The 19,371-nt window shown below is 40.9% G+C and overlaps 1 protein-coding gene across 1 annotated transcript in view; it reads left to right on the top strand.

Moving 5' to 3' along the window:
• LOC104406228 (chromosome unknown open reading frame, human C20orf194) overlaps positions 1-18,912 on the top strand; it is a 62,049-nt gene extending 43,137 nt beyond the window's left edge. Inside the window, exons 25-36 of the mRNA XM_010015152.1 lie at positions 1,002-1,090; positions 2,517-2,675; positions 3,731-3,856; positions 5,804-5,841; positions 11,131-11,266; positions 11,615-11,701; positions 12,802-12,908; positions 13,616-13,690; positions 13,850-14,052; positions 16,048-16,113; positions 16,943-17,036; positions 18,550-18,912. Coding sequence (XP_010013454.1) covers positions 1,002-1,090; positions 2,517-2,675; positions 3,731-3,856; positions 5,804-5,841; positions 11,131-11,266; positions 11,615-11,701; positions 12,802-12,908; positions 13,616-13,690; positions 13,850-14,052; positions 16,048-16,113; positions 16,943-17,036; positions 18,550-18,662 — 1,293 coding nt within the window. The 3' untranslated portion in view covers positions 18,663-18,912. The remainder of the gene's footprint in view (positions 1-1,001; positions 1,091-2,516; positions 2,676-3,730; positions 3,857-5,803; positions 5,842-11,130; positions 11,267-11,614; positions 11,702-12,801; positions 12,909-13,615; positions 13,691-13,849; positions 14,053-16,047; positions 16,114-16,942; positions 17,037-18,549) is intronic.
• Positions 18,913-19,371: the final 459 nt, after the last annotated feature.

Here is a 19,371-nt window from a genome sequence, read left to right as displayed (position 1 = left end):
GCAGGAATATGGTCCTTCTCTTTGAATATTGCACTATGGTGACAGACTTCATGGGGTCTAGCACAGAGACCAACCATACTGACACTTAAATGAAGTATTAATTAATAAACCCTTATGAATGATTTAAAATCTGATTTTAAGGTTGGTTTAAGTGTTTTGGGTATGTTTACAATTGAAAGACAGATCCTTCTATAATATTCATACCAAACTCTATACAACATGCACTTAGTACCTCTGATTTTTCTGAGTTACTTCTCTGTATCTATTATCACAAATGCTCATTTTCTATATCCCTTCTGAAAGGGATTTTGAGGATAAGATACAAATACTCTGCAGATGGATATCTTCAGATATCCTGTATTTAGAAGCCAGGAAGAGATAATTTGTGTTTTAGCAGCAAGATGATACACAGTGTGATGGCTGGTTACCAGTGTGACAGAATTTCTTACGGCAGGTTCAGCACAGAGAGTTGTTTTAGCCTATTCAAAATGCAGCTTTGCTGAAACAACTTCTGTGTAGAGGAAGATTGGTTCAGTGTCACAAACCTAGAGTTGCTCTTTGTGTTTGACAAGACTATTTCACATTCACCATCCCTTTTGAAACCATTTTGCTCAAATACTGTTCTCTGTATTTGAACGTACTCTTTTCATCATAGCAAACATAATCCATTTGCTGTCTCTTGCAGTGTTTTATCTGACATTTGCAATAATACTTTCATTCTAGACTAGATTTTAGTGTCAAGTTTTCTATAATACTGATTTCTGTATTTGTTCATTATCCTTTCACTGTATTTCAGGTATGTAAACCAAGATAAAACATCTTTCTAAAGTGATGCATACCTGAGTAACTGCATAAACACAATTACAGTTCTACACTGTCTTGCTGTTTCTGTGTTTAGACTTAAGATTTTATGAAGATAGAAGCCTTATGTGTGTGTAATAGTTGTAGCTCACTTCTAATTTTCAAGTTACCCCCCTTCTTACCTGTTCCCTGTCTTTTAGGTGGTTATCACCATTATAACGGGTCTTCCAGGATGTCGTTCCAGTGATCTGTGTGCTTTTCTTGTGACTTTTAACAAGGAGCATGGCAGGTTTGTACAGTTCTGGTTTTACAGAGCAAAGCAGTGGTCATACTAATCACTAGAGAGTTACTCAGCATGAAGGACATTAAGTCATTAATGTTTCTTTGTTGATGTCTTTTTTTATATCCCAGTTTCTAATTCGTGGATGTTTTGTAAGAGTAAATTCAGTAGATATTATGAGGCATCTTAACTTAGTTCTACATAGCACACTGTAGGGTAAGGTTTATTCAGTTCTGTTACTTCACGTATCTCATTTAACTGTGTTATGCCAGGTAGATATACCCTTAGGTTTTAGGTATTTAGGCAAGAAAAATGGCACAGGAGATTAGCACAGGTATTGCTGTAGATCTATGATGTATGTCTGGAACTAGCACTGATGCTACAAACAGAATCCCAGACTGGTTTGTGTTGGAAAGGACCTTAAAGCTCACCTAGTTCCAACCCCCTGCCACAGTAAGGGACACCTTCCACTAGAGCAGATTGCTCCAAGCCCCTGTGTCCAACGTGGCCTTGAACACTGCCAGGGATGGGGCACTCAAGTTAAGAATAATCTCAGAAGGGCTGAATGAATCCTGCCTTAAGCAAGTGTGGAAGTCCTCACAATTTGAAGGAAACGAGGGAAGATCTTCCATTTATTGGCTTGTGACAGTGAGCCTAAAATACCTTTTTCTTGGAGAAACAGCTGTACTACCAGTCCTTACTTCATCACTGTTCTTAATCTGACCTGGTTTCTATTCTACAATAGCAGGAGATACAATCAGGACATGTGTTGTATGGCAATAAGATAAATCTGCTGTAGGAATTTGTAGTTCTGTGTGTTAATATAGCTTTTGGAAAATAAGAAAATCAATATTCTTATCCTTTTAAATCTTACAGCCAAACACTCTAGTGTTTAATCTTTGTGATATTCTGGAGTGGAGGTTTTTTATGTTACATTTAACTCAGTGTCTTGATACAAGCAAGTTCATTCAGGACAATTTTGTGGTTCTGTTTTTAGGGCGAACATGTAAAGTGACTTTTGTAGGTTCTGTAATACTACATCTCATCACGTTTTCCTCCAAATGTCAAGGTTACCTTTTATTTATGCAGTGAAATATTTTCATGCCCAGAGCCTTTGAGTTGGATCCATATAGTTTTTGTTTACTGCATCACTAACAAAGATCAGAATTACTCATATGATGAGCTGCTTGAAGAAGCTGTTTTATTAAAAACCAACAACAGAACCCCCCCCAAAATCTCGTAGTAGGAACATAAAGAATGTTCTTCTGCTGGAAATGATAGAAAGCCAAGTAAATTCCTCTTTGCACGTAGAATAAGGGATGTGGAATCTTCAGGCTTGTCCAATGTGTTTTTCACCTGTTGAATTTGAACTGGAATAAAACAGTGATATTGTGTCACAGAACATAGACTTCTTCCCTTGTTTTCTGTTCTTTAGGTGGATAGTTTATAGGCAAACTATGGATAGTCCTGAATGCTTCAGTGCAACCCACTTCCAGCGTTACCTCTCCAGTGTCCTGGAGGCTCAGCAGAACCGCAACGTCCGTCAGTCCACTTATGCTAAGAAGAAAAAGCGTCTCTTAGTGGTCTTGCAAGGGTAAATGTTTGAAACTCTTTGAACTGTTGCATAGAATAAGGGATTTTCTCTTCCCTTCCTATTTCCAAGGCACTTACAAACTTCCACATCACTCAGGCAAATTTCTGTGCTATAGCGTAGCACTCAGTGACTTGGTTTACACATGTACTAGACTCAGCTTTGCTACAACCTCTTAATTTTATTCCTTGTTACTCCCCTGGAAAAAAGGAATGAATTTAGTGGTTCTTCCCTATCTGGGAGACTGACTGTGAGTTTTGGCTTCTCAAAAGAAGTTGTCTTGCCCTTTCCAGCTGCATCTTAAGACTGTTGTTAAATGGCACTTTATTTATTGGTGCAGCTGTGTGTGGTTTGCTTTTGGGTTTGGGTTTTTCCACCCCCCCTCCAGAGGTCCTAAATAGAGAGGAATTTGCCCTTCAAACAATGGTGAAATTTCTTCATGCTGGTCATCTGTCTTTAAAAACTGCTGGAATACTGGTTGCCTGTCTTTAAAGCCATAGATTTAGATGAAGGCAGTAGAATTACAGACTGGTTTGGGTTGGAGAGACCTTAATGTTCATCCCCCAAACCCCTGCCACGGGCAGGGACACCTTCCACTAGAGCAGGTTGCTCCAAGCCCCTGTGTCCAACCTGGCCTTGAACACTGCCGGGGATGGGGCAGCCACAGCTTCTCTGGGCACCCTGTGCCAGCACCCTCACAGGGAAGAGCTTCTGCCCAAGAGCTCATCTCAGTCTCCCCTCTGGCAGGTTCAAGCCATTCCCCTTGTCCTGTCCCTCCGTCCCTTGTCCAAAGCCCCTCTCCAGGTCTCCTGGAGCCCCTTTAGGCCCTGGAGCTGCTCTAAGGTGTCCCCTTCAGGAGCCTTCTCTTCTCCAGCTGCCCCAGCCCAGCTCTCTCAGCCTGGCTCCAGAGCAGAGCTGCTCCAGCCCTCGCAGCAGCTCCGGGGCCTCCTCTGGCCTCGCTCCAGCAGCTCCACGTCCCTCTTGTTTCATTTTTTACTAGATGTTGAAATGTGTCATTCTGTTTCTCTGAAGCCATATTTCATTTGGTTTTCTTACAGGTATACGGATGTTATTGATGTTGTGCAGGCTCTGCAAACTCATCCTGACCCAGATGTGAAGTCTTCTTTCATCATTGGAGCAATTAATACTTGTGTGGAGCCACTGAGTTGCTACATGGAACATAGGTATACTTTAAAATATGTTTATTAGATTGAAAATAGATATATAAGTTTATGAGGTGACTGTTATAATAATTAGAGCTATATGATAGTTAAATGTCATTGAATTGTCTTCAATCTCCAGGTAATCCATCTTGGATTAACTTTGAAGTGCTGTTTGGTTTATAAGGATGGCGCTTGGTTTCCACCAGGTGTATAATGATATATATTAATAAAAGTTTACCTTGTGGAAGAATAAGCACAGATTGTCATTAGCATGCTGCTTAAATATGTCTGTTATGGATAAAGACTTCAAAGTCTCTGGACAGTCAACTGTGCTCTTGTGTGCTTTAAAAAATCATTCTTTTTACAACCTTTATTTAAGTGCAAGTAAAAATTGATACGGGATCTCAGTTTAGATTATTGTTTGTGTCACTGCTTTTGGATATTAAATGAAGACTTTACAGATTTAAAACATGGAAGCACTCCCATGCTTACTGGAAGAGAATGACAAAGCACGGAAGCAAAAGCATTGCAAGTGTTAAAATCTGATATCCTGGGTTACTGCAGAGGCAGAGGGTGGGGAGGAAACAGCAGCAAAGCCAAGTCACTGACATTTTAAATAGAGTGGTTTGGTTGCTGTTTTGTAGTGTATGTCCAGCAAACATGGAGCTAATTGCATAGATCTGTCTCTAAAAGAATCATACTTAAGTTTTGCAATTATGATTTGATAAAAGTAAGTTAAAGCAGTTACAGTTTGGGGAGTTCTTAGCATCAATTCTATTTGTGATAAAGCTGTGCATCACAGCTTAGAGGTGAACTTGCCAATAACTTTATAGAAGTGTGTTCCTTAAACTTCCTAGCTGTTTTTAGGACACTAACCAGTGTGCTTCTTGTGCTTTGCACTGGTCAATAGACATTATTTTTCTTCTACTTTTTGTCTCCATGACGAAGATTGTAAATAAATAATAAAACCTACATAAAAGATTGATGAATTGCTGCTGGAGTAGTGCTTAAACTTGTCTTTCCTATACTTATGGAATGAACAAGTTCTATTTTTAGGTTCTGGGGTTTTTTTAAGCTTACTAATGTGCTACTGTTCATGGTACTGAGTAGTATTTACAGCAGCAGTAGCCTGCAGTCCCTTGACTAACATTGTTTGTCTCCTGAAGTGCAGTAGCAATTGAAGGAAGAGGCTTAGTCTGTGCTGTGGGCTATTTGTGTCTCACTTTGAAGTTTCTCCTGATAAGAACTTACCAAGTAGCCACATACTGCCAATGACAAACCTTTCAGCTGAGAAGCTTTGGCGACTTCACTGTGAGAATTGAGGAGAGTGATTTTAATGTTTGACTTGAGACTTGCAGTCAAGAAAATCAATACCCTTTTGTGTCTCAAAGTTCATTGCTGTAGAGCTCTAGCTCTTTCATGAACCTGGGAAGAAGCTCTTCCCTGTGTTGAATAGCACACCAGGGCAAGGGAGAAGTAGTTGGAGGGGGACTCTGGAGCTTTTGTGTGCATGGTAAAGCTCATAAATATAGTTGTACTTGTCTGACACAGTACCAGCAATTGGTATGATGTGTACAGAAAGCATTGTGCACATAGAGCCCTTCCATGAAGATTTCCCAGCATGTCTGGAAGGCACAATTCTTTAGGACAGCTTAAAATTCCTATTGTTTTTATAGGAATTCAAGTAATGTTGAAGCCTTGCCTTGCTGACTTCCTACAATGCAGAATAGATTGTGTGGTGGGAATTAGCTCTTAAATGCATTAAAGAATTAAAACCATCTATAAAACTAAGTTTTGCAGGAGAACTGAAAGAAATAAACTGTGGGGATGTTCCAGTTACACGGAGTGAGGAAAGGGAATATGAAAATGGTTTGGATATGAAGTTTTTAGCTGTCAGTGTCCAAGTGAATGTAAATGCTTTGCTTTAATAATATCCATGCTTGATATACAAACTTCTGCTTTCTTTAGGCTCCTTTTTCCCAAGTTCTTGGACCAGTGTTCACAAGGTACGTGTCACTTCTCTTGACTTTGAGCTATACAGAACAGATAGCTGAGCCATATGGCCAAATAAATACACTGTAAATGCATATAGTCAAAGGATCATAATAAGCTCTTGGAGGTAAGAACCGTCTGTGCAGAACAGACAATCTCTGCCTATACTATTAAACATCAAAGCCACCTGGAGAAGTTGTAAGACTCATGAGCATGATGTATTTCGGTTGCCCTCATCTGGAGGATGGGTTTCTTAAGACCATGAGTTAAACTGCTTATCTCAAACTGTTGCAACTCGTGCCATGTTGTTAATTTAGGAGGAAAGTGGACTCTAGCATCTTTTGGGACAGCATGAGGAAATGAAGCTCTCCTTTCACTTTTGCTGTTTTAGAAAGGGAAAAATGAGCTGGTTACCTTGTTCCTCATATTCTTCTCTTAAAACAGTGTGGAGGATCCTCACAGGGTTCATTTGACATTGCAGCAGACAGAAAAGCTCAGTTGCAGAAGAACTGTTTCTTACCTGTGTATATAGTTTGATATAGTGACTCTGAAATTAATCATTGGCTGCACCATCCTCCTTGTCAGGCTTGGAACTTAGAGCTAGTGTTAGTCTAAGTTGGGGTATCATACTTCCTGTTCTATCATCGAACAAGTTCTTTAAGTTTCAAGAGCAGAAGCAAATTTGACTTTAAACATCACCTTTACAGTTGTTCTTAACAGTTGTATGGCTGATCCACAACATTAAAGCCAGTGCATGGGGTGTGTGTGCCTGTCTGTGAGAACAGATCTCTCCAGTCAGATAGTCTTTATTTCAGGCAGACTATAAGCTCAGCCTGAAACTGAATACTAATGACAGATGAGTTGGTTTTAAGTCACTGTTAGACCACAGTTATGCAGCATGACTTGCTGATCTTACACTCACAGCTTCCCAAGTGAACTGCAGGGCTGCAATTGTGTTTGTATGGAAACACAGTTGTCAGAGTTGGGTGCTGCATTCTTCTGGTGGCTATTTGGACTCTGTACTGCTGTTTTGCTGCCAGAATTTTGCTGCCTTCACCTTTTATTATGTGAAGGGAGCTCAAAAAAAGGAAATTTAAAAGAATAAAGTTGTGACAAGCTGGAGAGTATGTAGGTGCTATTATATAGATCATAGAGTCATAGAATGGTTTGTGTTGGAAGGGGCCTTAAAGCTCATCCAGTTCCAACCCCTGCCACGGGCAGGGACACCTTCCACTAGAGCAGGTTGCTCCAAGCCCCTGTGTCCAGCCTGCCCTTGAACACTGCCAGGGATGGGGCAGCCACAGCTTCTCTGGGCATCCTGTGCCAGCGCCTCAGCACCCTCACAGGGAAGAACTTCTTCCTTATATCTAACCTGAACTTCCCCTGTTTCAGTTTGAACCCATCACCCCTTGTCCTATCACTCCAGTCCCTGATGAAGAGTCCTCCAGCATCCTTGTAGCCCCTGTGAGATTACTGTAAGGCTGCTATGATCAGTATTTTATTCTTACTTGGAGAAAAATCTTGGTGCTACAATTGGGGAACTGCCCAGTAAATAACTATTACGTCCATGGGTGAAAATGAAGAGAGCAGGAGAAGGTTAAGAGTGGAGAATTATCAACAACTACTGAGAAGTTCAAAGTGCACAAATGCCCTTTTGGTTTGTGCCAGAATAAAACAAATAAATGCTCAAATCTATCTTCTTTTCAAGTCCATTTATGCAGACCTGATTGGATGAGCATTTGTCATTGTTCAAGGAGGAACTAGAAGCAGCTTAGGACAAGCATAGCTAATTCTCCTGTGGTCCAAACACTGAAAGAAGGGAAAAATACTGGCAGTTAGAAGAATGTTCTGGCAGTGAATGGTTTCTGCATGTTGCGAGGTTTTGGCATCTAGTTTTCAGATACAGTATGTGACATTGGATGGCCTAGAGGTCTATCTGTGTAAAGTGAATTGTTTTACGTGAACAGGGGCAATTTTTGTGTAAGAAGTTCTAGGAGGAGAAGTATGCTTTGAACTGGGATGGGGTATGCTCTTAAACCTTCCAGGCAAATGCAGAACTGCATCACAAGTGAGATAGGTAATTTACTTCACCCCTCAGCTTCTCCATGGGATTCCTTGTCAAAAGGGAGTCTCCATCTGCTTTGTAGCCACCCTTTAAATACTGGCACATGGTGACAAGGTCTCTCCTGAGCCTTCTCTTCTCCAGACTGGACAGTCATAGCTTTCTCAGCCTTTCCACACACACTTCCCAGTCCTTGAATCATCTTTGTGGCCCTTCTCTGGACCCTCTCCAGCCCATCCACATCTTTTTTGGGACCAAAACTGAACACAGTATTCCAGGGGTGGCCTGAGAGTTGCTGAGTCGTGTGGGATATTTAATGAGGCATCCACTTTGAAAGATACTTGTCCTACCTTTTTAGTGTGTTGTGCACCCCAATATTGCTGTTTGTGTTACTGCAGCATCAGTGGGCTAAGACAGTGTCAGATGAGCATCAGGGAGAACTGATAATGCCTTGAGCAGTTTTGCTTTGTCCTTCCCTTGCATGCTTGTTTAAACCTTCCATAAAAACATTGCTGCCATCTGTGTGCTGTGATTTCCTTTTGTCTCACTCCTTCCAAATATCCCTTTTTTTTCCTTCTTTTTTTCTTGCCCAGAAGCTGTAAGATAACAGCTCACTAATTACATTGGCATCTCTTGTGTTGTATATGAAGTTGTTTTACAGATTAAGACATCGCTGTCGTTAAATTATACCCATTGTATGTTTAGGAGCAAAGAGTATCTGTTATTCCTGTAAATCATACTTACTTTTAATCTATCCCTCCCATTTCTTTACAGCTTCTATTGAACATGCATTCCCCAAAGACTGTTTTCTTTACATGAGTATATAAATAAGGAATTAAACAAAACTGGGTGGTCTTCACAGTGCCATGGAAACAGAGATGACAGTGGTAATTTGAATAGAAGGGGTCAAGATTACTTGTTTCTGAAGTTGCGTAGGCACCTTCACGTTCTCAGAAAGCTATTTTTCTTCTGGATTACACTACCAGTCAATCAGTTCAGTATCATGGACTGTTGCCTGTTAGCAACAGTCAACAGTCTTTAACCTGCCAGAGGGGAGATTGAGATGAGCTCTGAGGCAGAAGCTCTTCCCTGTGAGGGTGCTGAGGCGCTGGCACAGGGTGCCCAGAGAAGCTGTGGCTGCCCCATCCCTGGCAGTGTTCAAGGGCAGGTTGGACACAGGGGCTTGGAGCAACCTGCTCTAGTGGAAGGTGTCCCTGCCCGGGGCAGGGGTTGGAGCTGGATGATTCCATCTTCAATTGCTAGCCAGTTTTTGGTTGATACTGGCACCTACCGGATTTATGCATAGGTGTGCGTGGAGCTGAAGCAGGTTCCCCTGGCTCTGAGCATCTTCTGTTACTTGCAAGCTTTGTGTGGGAGTTTATAAGCAAGAATATCAGCTAGTGCCCGAAAGCCGTTCCCTTGGACAAGCACAAATGAAGCAGAGATTGATGGAGAAAGAGCATGGGTGGTGAGCAGGAGACAAGATGCACAGGCTTCTGATTTCCTCAGTATTTTCTGCCTTGAATCTTTAAGCTTTGCCAGCATACTGCTTGCATAATTACCTAGTGTTTCTAACTGTAAATGCTTCATAGCATTTTATGTTACACAGTCCTTTTACTGTTCTGTGCCAACTTCAAATGCCTAAAGGGGCTGTAAGAAAGCTGGAGAGGAGCTTTTGACAAGGGCCTGTAGGGACAGGACAAGGAGGAATGGCTTTAACCTGCCAGAGGGGAGATTGAGATGTGATGAGAAAGTATAACTATGTTTTTAATTAAACTTGACCTTTAAATCAGTATCAAATTCGGGGATATTAAGAAGAAAACCCCACTGCACACATAGTACACCCACAATGTGGTAGTTGATTACCTTATTCATACTTTTCATCTTAATTGCATGGTGTACATAATTATTTCAGGCACATGTGTGCCTGAGATCTCTGTGTGTGCTTGTTGCTGCTATCCTCCCACCCCACCTCTCTCAAGAGCAACTGTGTATTAGAGAAAACATAGATATTTCCAAAATTGGATTAGAAACTTCTGGGGGAGGTAAAAAAAGGAGTAATAGTAATGAAGGAAACTTGCTGTTATTGAAACTCTAGCTTGAAAGGGTCAGTGATGCAAGTGACAGTGACTGGGAGGATGTGGTATAATTTAGGTACCCTAGAAACGTTTGGTAGAAAAATATCTGTGTAGTGAAGCCTCTGCAGAGATTCATGTACTTCAGTAAAGGTGGGGAATAACTGTAGGAGCAGGTCATGGGGTGAGCTTCATCACATGTTCTGCTCTGCATAGTGATTAGTTGAGCCTGGAGGAGAGAAGGCTCCTTAAGGGGGCACCTTAGAGCAGCTCCAGTGCCTAAAGGGGCTCCAGGAGACCTGGAGAGGGGCTTTGGACAAGGGATGGAGGGACAGGACAAGGGGAATGGCTTGAACCTGCCAGAGGGGAGATTGAGATGAGCTCTTGGGCAGAAGCTCTTCCCTGGGAGGGTGCTGAGGCGCTGGCACAGGGTGCCCAGAGAAGCTGTGGCTGCCCCATCCCTGGCAGTGTTCAAGGGCAGGTTGGACACAGGGGCTTGGAGCAACCTGCTCTAGTGGAAGGTGTCCCTGCCTGGGGCAGGGGTTGGAACTGGATGATGCCATCTTCAAATCTTGGAAAGCTTTTGCTTAGGAAGAGTAACCAGTGAGTTCCTCAATGAAATTGTTGGCACTAGGTGCAAGATAAAGGCACACTTCAGTCTGAAAAAGTTCTTCTGGGGAAATGGAGGGGAAATAGTTATCCCGTTGTTTTTCTGTTATCTTTTTTGATGCCTTGAGTTCAGACTTGCTGTCAGAGTGCCATTTCAGGGCCTTTCGTTTAAACACAGAGACAAAAACCCCAAACCCTTCTCTTATTTTTGGAAATGGCAACTTTCAGAGTCCAAAATACTTCTTTTTAGCTGTTTAGCCAGTCTTTCTATACACTGAATTTGCCAGAGGCTTTAAACCTTAGTGCTTTTCATTAAACTAGTCCTTCTCAAATTGATTCCTGTACAAACTTACTCTTTTAATTAATTGATTCTTGTGATTGAGTCTAAATTGTTTCTGTTAGATGAAATATTCCTTGCTTGTTTTTTCTGTTGTTCTCCTTAATAACTGTAATGTAGTGAGATGGAAGGGAAATAAGAATGTCTGTTACATCATTTAATTGTTTAGCAGTCACTGCTGCATACCTGACTTTTGGACTTCTGACTTCTCCTTCCACAGGCCTGGTGAGTAACGTGGTTTTCACAAGTCATGCTACAGAGCAGAAGCATCCACTCCTCATGCAGCTGCAGAGCCTCATCCGAGCTGCAAATCCTGGTGTTTCCTTCATCTTGGCAGAAAATGGAGTTGTAACTAGGTAATGTTGATCACTGTCCAGTATTTGTCACTTGGGGCAGGAGGGGCAGATAGAAACCTGTATTCTCTTGTTTTACTCTGGTAACTTATACAAGACTTTACTTAATTGCTTCTCATACAAAATGCATCTTCCCTTTAATTTATAGTCATGTAAATACAGGGTTTAGGAAACTTAACTTTGTTTGTAGAGTATGACTTATGTTACTGTCATAGTAAGGGAAAAATACTCTTAATTTTACTGTGACTATAACATCTTAATTTTACTGTGACTAACACTCTGTTTTATGTAAGTAGCATACAGATAGCTACTTTATTGAACTTGGGAATCTTCATCTTTATCTCTTTATAGGAATGAGGACATTGAATTAATTCTCTCAGAAAGCAGTTTTTCAGATCCTCAGATGATGAGAGCTCGGTATTTAATGTATCCTGGCTGGCAAGTATCTAGACTGAGAAGTATTAAAACTATTTTTCTAATTAACTTGAAGATTAAAAGGTCTAACTTAATTTTTATGTTTTTATCAAGACTACTCATTTGGAACAAGCAACAGCTTTATAAATCACTTTTAAAAGAGAGTTGATGAGTTTGCTTAGTAGATACATGATTGCTGTCCTTTTATGGGGAAAAGGATCCTTTTCTGGACACCGTTTAAATGAATGGCAGAATTACTGTTGCTTTTCAGAAGAATAGAAAAGAACCCTCTGGGAATAAGCTGGGAAGGATTGGGATGGGTGAGGTCAATAATGACTGGAGTAATTTCATTCTGACAGCTATTCAGCCTTACTGGAATGAACTTGCTATGTTAGCCTAGCTATTAGCAGAACAATTATTCATAAACCCCAGCAACGTTATTGACAGCCTTGGCAGAAGTGAAGGGCACAGTAATACGTGGTACCAAGCTTTCCATTTAATACTGAGTGATATTTTGCATGGTTCAGGGTTCTTTACACATCTTGTTGCAGTTACCTGTGCTGCACCTATTTGGCAGAAAATACAAACCTGTCAGGCTTCATAACTGCTGCCTGGCTGGTTTCTACTTAGGTTTATAGTGCTGGAAGCATGATTTATTTACCATGCCTTGCCAGCCCTGGCTGTATGTATATCTTTATTCATAATTCTTGCTCTAAACTGGATGCAAGTGAAGCACCTGAAGTAAACTGGCACAAAGCTCGGGATGTCAGAGCTGCTTGTTGATTGTGGGGAACCAAAGGGAGAGGGAGAAAGAAGAAAAAGAGTGTATCTAAAGCTTTTGGACAACCGTTAATCTCTTTAATGGTAATCATAGAATGGTTTGGGTTGGAAAGAAACTTAAGATAATCTAGTTCCAACCCACTGCCATGGGCAAGGACACCTTCCACTAGAGCAAGTTGCTCAAAGCCGCATCCAACCTAGCCATAACATGCAGGAATAGTATGTAGGTAGTATGTGACTAAAGAAAACGGCAGCAGGAAGAGCATCAAAGAGGGTCCTGGGTGCTTTGAACTATCTAATACTGTTAATATCCCAATATTAACCCAATACTAATTGTCTCTCAGGTATGAAGGCAAGTATGGAGCTGGATCTGTCTTCCCTCCAATGGTTCAGATCTGTGTCTGGTTTAACCGTCCTCTAGAAAAGACAAGATTCGTGACCAAATGTAAAGGTACAAATGAACTTTGACTGACTTGATTGAAATCCAAGTTGGAAATACTGAGGAGTAGAGGGGAAGGAAGGCACTGACGTAGCACAGTTATTTAATTACTGCTGAAGTAAACTTGTAATTGAAAATTCAGCTTTCCTTCCTTAAAGTACAGTAAATCATCTTCTGTAGTCTCTGCTCTGGGAAAATGACCCATGATTTTGTTCAGATGAGAAGCTAATTGAATTTGGGGTTTCTAGAGACACTTAACTTCATATGTTTGCTTTTTATTTTGTGTTTAATTGTATTTGGTGGTGTTGAAATAGTTTATAAGCGACCATTGCCTTCTACTTTTTATGTCAAATAATGTTTTGTAGTTACTAGAAAATAGGCTCAACTCCATGTTAGGCTGCTAGAATAGATATGTATAATCATGCCTTTCCTTCTTTCCATAGCAAAACAGTGTTAAGGAGCACCAGTTTACTTTCCATACACACTGTAAGCGTTCATTAAGCCAAACACATGGTATTTCCTACCTAACCCATAGCAAAGACATGAGAATGTATAGAGATTCCTCCTTGGAATTAATAGAGATGTTATGTAGTGGGGCTCTGGAGGGCACTGCAGCTTTAGGATGTGCCTTAGAGACCTGTAGTATAGGTCTGACCAGAAGCTACACCAAGGAGAAGGAAAATAAGTGAGATAATCTATTTGTCTTCTGTTTCAAACAGCAATTAAGTCATTGCTCAAGCCAAGTCCTTTCTCTGGAAACATTTATCACATCATGGGCAAAGTTAAGTTTTCAGGTAAGGGCAAATTACTTCGTAGGCATTGTCTTGTGATTGCTTCTCTCTCTATATTTGAACACTTTTTAATGGCCTGTATTCTTTCTACACCGACGTGTTGATGTTAAATTAGATCAGCATTTATCAGGACATTTCTTTCTTCCCTCTTCTCCTTGTTAGATTCTGATAAAGTGATTGAAGTCTGTCACAACACATCATCTAATTCACTAAGCCTTGTGCCTGTTCAGGAGGGGCCAACTCCTCCTGATTCAAGAGGCGATAACAGAGATTGCAGCAGTCAACAGGAGTGCTTCCTTGTGTTCATTGGCTGCTCTCTTAAGGAAGAGGAGATAAAAGACTGGCTCAGAGAAACAGCAAAACAGGTTCGTGGGCATGTTTATGTGTGTTGAGTGTGATCCATTTTGCCTTTCTTACCAAGAAAAGGAGGATTCCGAGTGTCTGGATGAAACTTGTGGGGGTTTTTAATCTCCTTTCTCTTCTACCAAGGTATTATGATTCCAGGGTGTAAATGTGTTTCAGAAAGAGGACTAATAGTTTGCAAATGTGCATTGTAATTTGTGTATTGTTTTAATATCTGCTACAGCTTATTCATGGATTGAGCTGCTCTTGAACGCTTGAGCAAATGGAGCGTGTCCAGAATAAACACAAGATGATTTAGCTGAGACATGATTGCCAAAAGCTAAAGTGTAGTATAAAATAAATCTTCTTGAAGTACCTGAACGCTGCAAAGCTGAAAACTTGTTTTGATTCACTAAATTAAACCTCCTTGGAATTAATCCACTGAAATGGAGGGTAGTTCTTTTCATTTTTGTCTGGCTTAATTTGTCAAGTGTGCAGCTATGTAAGGCTTTTTCTGCATGGCCAATGTACCCAGGCAGTAGAAGCTGGAGTTAGGGAACAGGGAATATGCACGCCTTAAGAAGCCTAGAAGGCACATTTTGCAGCTTTGGTTGTTGCTAACTTCACATAGTGATTAGTACACCGTGACCAGGAGTGGCAGGACAAGGTGGTTCCACTGCTCCATAACCAAGTAATGCCAGCAGGTATTACATTCCCCAGGCTGCACATCAAGGTCTTAAGAAGTGAGTCCTGAATTCTGATTCAGAAATACATTTGGACAGAAACTGTTCCACCATGCAAATAGTGTATTTTAGCATTCTAGTTGCAACCTGAGCCTATAGTTCCAACTGTGCCCTTTGGTGAGGCTCATTTTGGAACATTCATTAGTTAGAATATTCATGGTTACTTTATGGCTTAGGATTTACAGAGTATCTCTACAAAGTTGTGTAGGAAGGGAAAAAAGTTTCCTGCAGCTCATTGTTGGAGCTGTTTCTAAGCATCTTCAGGTTCTTCCCTCTGTTCTCCTGGCAGGTTGTGTTACTTGAAGTACACATTTTCTGTGGTGATATCTCATGCTCTGTACATATCACATGGGTAAGATAGGGAGGCAAATGCATTTGGCATGTAAGGAAGCGCACTATGGAGTACTATTTTAAGTTTCTGAAAACTTGGAGCTTAAATGCTATCTCAAGTGTGAAGCTGAGCAGTTGAAGGCTACAAATAGTCTTCGAACAGTTTCACTACTCATGGCTAATTCAGGGTTTCAGGTTGTTCTCAGAATTGCTGCATGCTGCTTGAAAGAAATGAATTATGAAAGTCCTCAGACTAAAAACTAGGTTGTTTTTCTGTTCCTGTGCCAGTTTTCTTCAACTTTCTGCAGTAAAGCTGTATTGAAATTGTGTTCTTTAAAATACTTTTAGAATTTGACATTTCTACCAGTGCCTTATGTAAGATCACTTGATTTTTACCTTTCTTTTCAGAACAAAGTTGAGTGCATTGATAATAATTGAATAAGTGTGTCTAGAAATCCAATTTTATAATACATGCTTCTAGAAGGAGTACTTGTGTGCTGGGCTTGAGCATTATAATATGTGATCATAGATTTCACTACCATTATCTACTATCATTTTTGAGAAAGGACTTTTCTGTTTTGTTATTTGAGGTGTGTTTTTGGCTTGGGGTTTCTCTGTTTTTTAGATATTACTAAACTGTGGGATCACGTTGTCGCTCCATAGGGGTGGGTGTGTGTATAAAGAATTATAGAATGGTTTGGGTTGGAAAAGATCTTAAAGCTCCTCCAGTTCCAACCCCTGCCCCGGCAGGGACACCTTCCACTAGAGCAGGTTGCTCCAAGCCCCTGTGTCCAACCTGGCCTTGAACACTGCCAGGGATGGGGCAGCCACAGCTTCTCTGGGCACCCTGTGCCAGCGCCTCAGCACCCTCACAGGGAAGAACTTCTTCCTTATATCTATATCTATATCTACATATATATAACTGGGGTCTAATTCTTCATACAGAAACCTCAGAGGAAAGCCCTGAAAACCAGAGGAATGCTGACCCTTCAGGAAATAAAAAACATTCATGTAAGTAGAAGCAATTAATAGCAAGCCTTTCTTTTGTCTGATTTTCTTTAATATGCATTTTTATGATAGAGCACCTCCCATACCTGCCATAACAAATGTGCTCAGCACTAAATTATTATGGCACTTACTGTCTGTTGATGTACTTAAAACACAACTGAGGCTGTCTAGGAGGGATTTGAGATACAAATCTTGGTGTAATCTCAGAGCTTCAGGTTAGCTCTGAAAAGTAGAGGGGATGTTAAGATCATAGAATCATCACAGCCTGGTTTGTGTTGGAAGGGAGCTTAAAGCTCCTCCAGTTCCAAGCCCCTGCCACAGGCAGGGACACCTTCCACTAGAGCAGGTTGCTCCAAGCCCCTGTGTCCAACCTGGCCTTGAACACTGCCAGGGATGGGGCAGCCACAGCTTCTCTGGATGTTGGACAAGGACACACTTTTGGTACTGTAATGGTCTTTCCCCATGTTTCTCCCTTTTCTGTGCTGTGCGGGTTAGAATCCCAAATGCCTAATCCTGTCCTCATCAACTACCTTTAGCAGTAGGTACAACTTACCTTTAGTAAGTACAACTTACAGTTGTAAGTGCTGTCTCTGGAGTTGGGTTCCTAAGAGTTTGGCATGGCTATGAGTAGTGTTGCTGTACAGAACTCCCCTAGTCTCTGTGGATGTCATTTCTCATGCTGTCTTTTATAGCCAGAAGCCATACCTTCCTCCTTGGCTGTTAAATTCCTTCTGCTGAGTTTTCCTTTTATCTATTTAAGTTTGTTAGGACTGTCTCTAAGCAATTCTGAGCTTTAAATGTTTAATGTATGCTCTATTCTTTCTTAATATAGGTGAAACGCCACTTGGATCCGCTTCCAGCTGGTTATTTTTACAACGGGACTCAATTTGTGAATTTTTTTGGTGACAAAATGGATTATCATCCATGTATCCTTTAAAATATGGGGTTCTTTTTGGTGAGGGTTTTTAGGTAGGCAACAGGCTATGCAAATCTGAAATGTAGAGTGTCTAAGCAGATGATATGGTAAAGAGCCAATTTGATTTGCAGGTGGTAATCTGAAGTGAAAAGTTTAGTTCCTTCAATCTGTTCATGGCTACTTGCCATTCCGAGCTTACTGTTAAAACACTTCAGGGAGAGATAGGATCTAAAAAGCAGAGTAGAACTAACCAAACAATTCCCCAACTGTACATGAGCTTACACAGAGAATAATTTATGGACCACAGCTCGTCAAAGAAATCCTTTTCAAGCCAAATAGTGCTGTAATATTGCATAATGCCCAGTCATGACTAATAAAGCTTCCAAATGAGTATAATCTTTTGTGCAGGCATGTGCGTGCACACACTCAAGTAAAAACAATCAGGGTTCTCTTAGGTTTTACTACAGAATCCTTTTTTTTTCTGCAACATATTTTGTGCAGAAGCTGATGTTCAATGACTGCTCTCATTTCGTATGAGAGAAACTTCAGTGGGTGCACTGCGGGAATGTGAGCAGGGTGTTCAGAGTTAGGTGGGGAGGTGCATCTTTTTGTTATCACTTTTAAAACTCACTCAAGCAAGTAAAACCATATTTTAAACCCATTCCAGTTTAGCAGTGATTTAGTGACCAAATCATGGCATATACACACTTGTAAATGCACTGCCCTAGCTTGTTTTGTTTGGTGTCAATGGACAGAACATGAACTACAGCTGAAGTAGTATTTAGTGAAGTATTTTTACTTCTTAATTTAAACCTGATCATATTTCTGTCGTTGGCAAGAAACATCAGAATAATACTAATGTTCCAGTGTATTCCCATTCTCCTTTCTTGTTTTCATAACTTCCTATTGCTTTTTGCCTTTGTTTTAATACCATTTTCAAATTTAATTTTCTATTCTGAGTTTACTTTTCACTTTATCTTGGACAAACTTCACAAAAACCCAAGTGGATTCTGTGATTCTGTTTTGGAATAAGAACAAACAGTTGTTTTCTGTGCCCTATGGGACAACTTTAACGTTTGAAACCACCTCCTAGTCCTGGTGTACTGGCAGAAAGTAGTCTTAACAGTGCACTTTGACTTCAGTAATCACTGGACCTTTACTCCTTCACCATCTTGGTGTTTGGCAGTAAAAGATACAGGCACTGGTTGACCACTTTGAGATGATTTGAATGTGGGGCAGAGATTTTTAGACTTCCACTTAACCAAAGTAGCTGTAAACATCTGCAAACCTTCTGTAGTTTTGCTGTTCTTATATTCTTCCTCTTGATTGGGAAATGTCTGTTGTGCAACTCCTTTATTTCCCAGTAATACAGAGTAGTTGTGGTTAGGTCTGACTGTGGGACTCCCAGAAGGTAATATATTGCATTTCTGCTTTCAGTAAGTGTCCCTGAACTGGCAGCTCCTTCCAACCTGTATGTTCTTTGCTCTTTGCACCAACGTTTTTCCTTAGTGTTTCAAAACCAGTGATGGACCAATTCATGAATGATTACTTGGAGGAAGCCAACAGGGAGATAGAGAAGTACAACAGAGAACTAGAAGAACAAGAGTATCATGATCTCTTTGAGCAGAAGACATAAGCATGTGTGTTGGGTGCGTTTCTGAACCACCTTCTGTCAGTAACCAAAAATGCTGTTGTCCTTTGCTAGAAAATTAAGTATAATGACAGTTTTCAGCACTCCTTTTAAAACTTAAAAGAGATCATTCCTCTAAGGTTGGCATTTTAATATGGTAACTGCTTTGCTGTTTGTACTGTCAGGTTTGCTTCCACTTCACCTTAATTCCAGACTGTAAAAAGCATCACTTGGAATCTCTGGCTAGTAGTGGAAACTTATGTGAAAGAAGGAAAGAAGCAAACCAGTGTTTCCTAATAGGTCAGAATGTAATCATGGAATTGGTCTGTCGTGCAGGTAGTCAAACCACTTCAATCTCTGGGTGTCCCTGGAAACTTGTTGCACAGCAGCAGTGGGACCACTATGTGGGATTGGGGGATGTTCCCAAAGCGAGAAATGGGGGAACATGTAGAAAACTCGGAAGAGTCCCTAATCCCACTGCTGTCAGGGTGTTCCCAAAGCGAGACATGGGGGAATGCTTCAAAAACATGGAATAGTGCTAATCCCACTGCTGCTGGGTTGTTCCCAAAGCGAGAAATGGGGGAACATGTAGAAAACTCAGAAGAGTGCTAATCCCACAGCTGTGAAGGTGTTCCCAAAGCGAGAAATGGGGGAACGCTTCAAAAACTTGGAATAGTGCTAATCCCACAGCTGTTAGGTGGTTCCCAAAGTGAGA

The sequence above is a fragment of the Nestor notabilis genome, unplaced genomic scaffold (genome assembly GCF_000696875.1).
Source record: "Nestor notabilis isolate BGI_N333 unplaced genomic scaffold, ASM69687v1 scaffold1145, whole genome shotgun sequence".
Classification (NCBI taxonomy): Eukaryota; Metazoa; Chordata; class Aves; order Psittaciformes; family Psittacidae; genus Nestor; species Nestor notabilis.
This window is presented reverse-complemented; position numbering and strand designations above follow the sequence as displayed.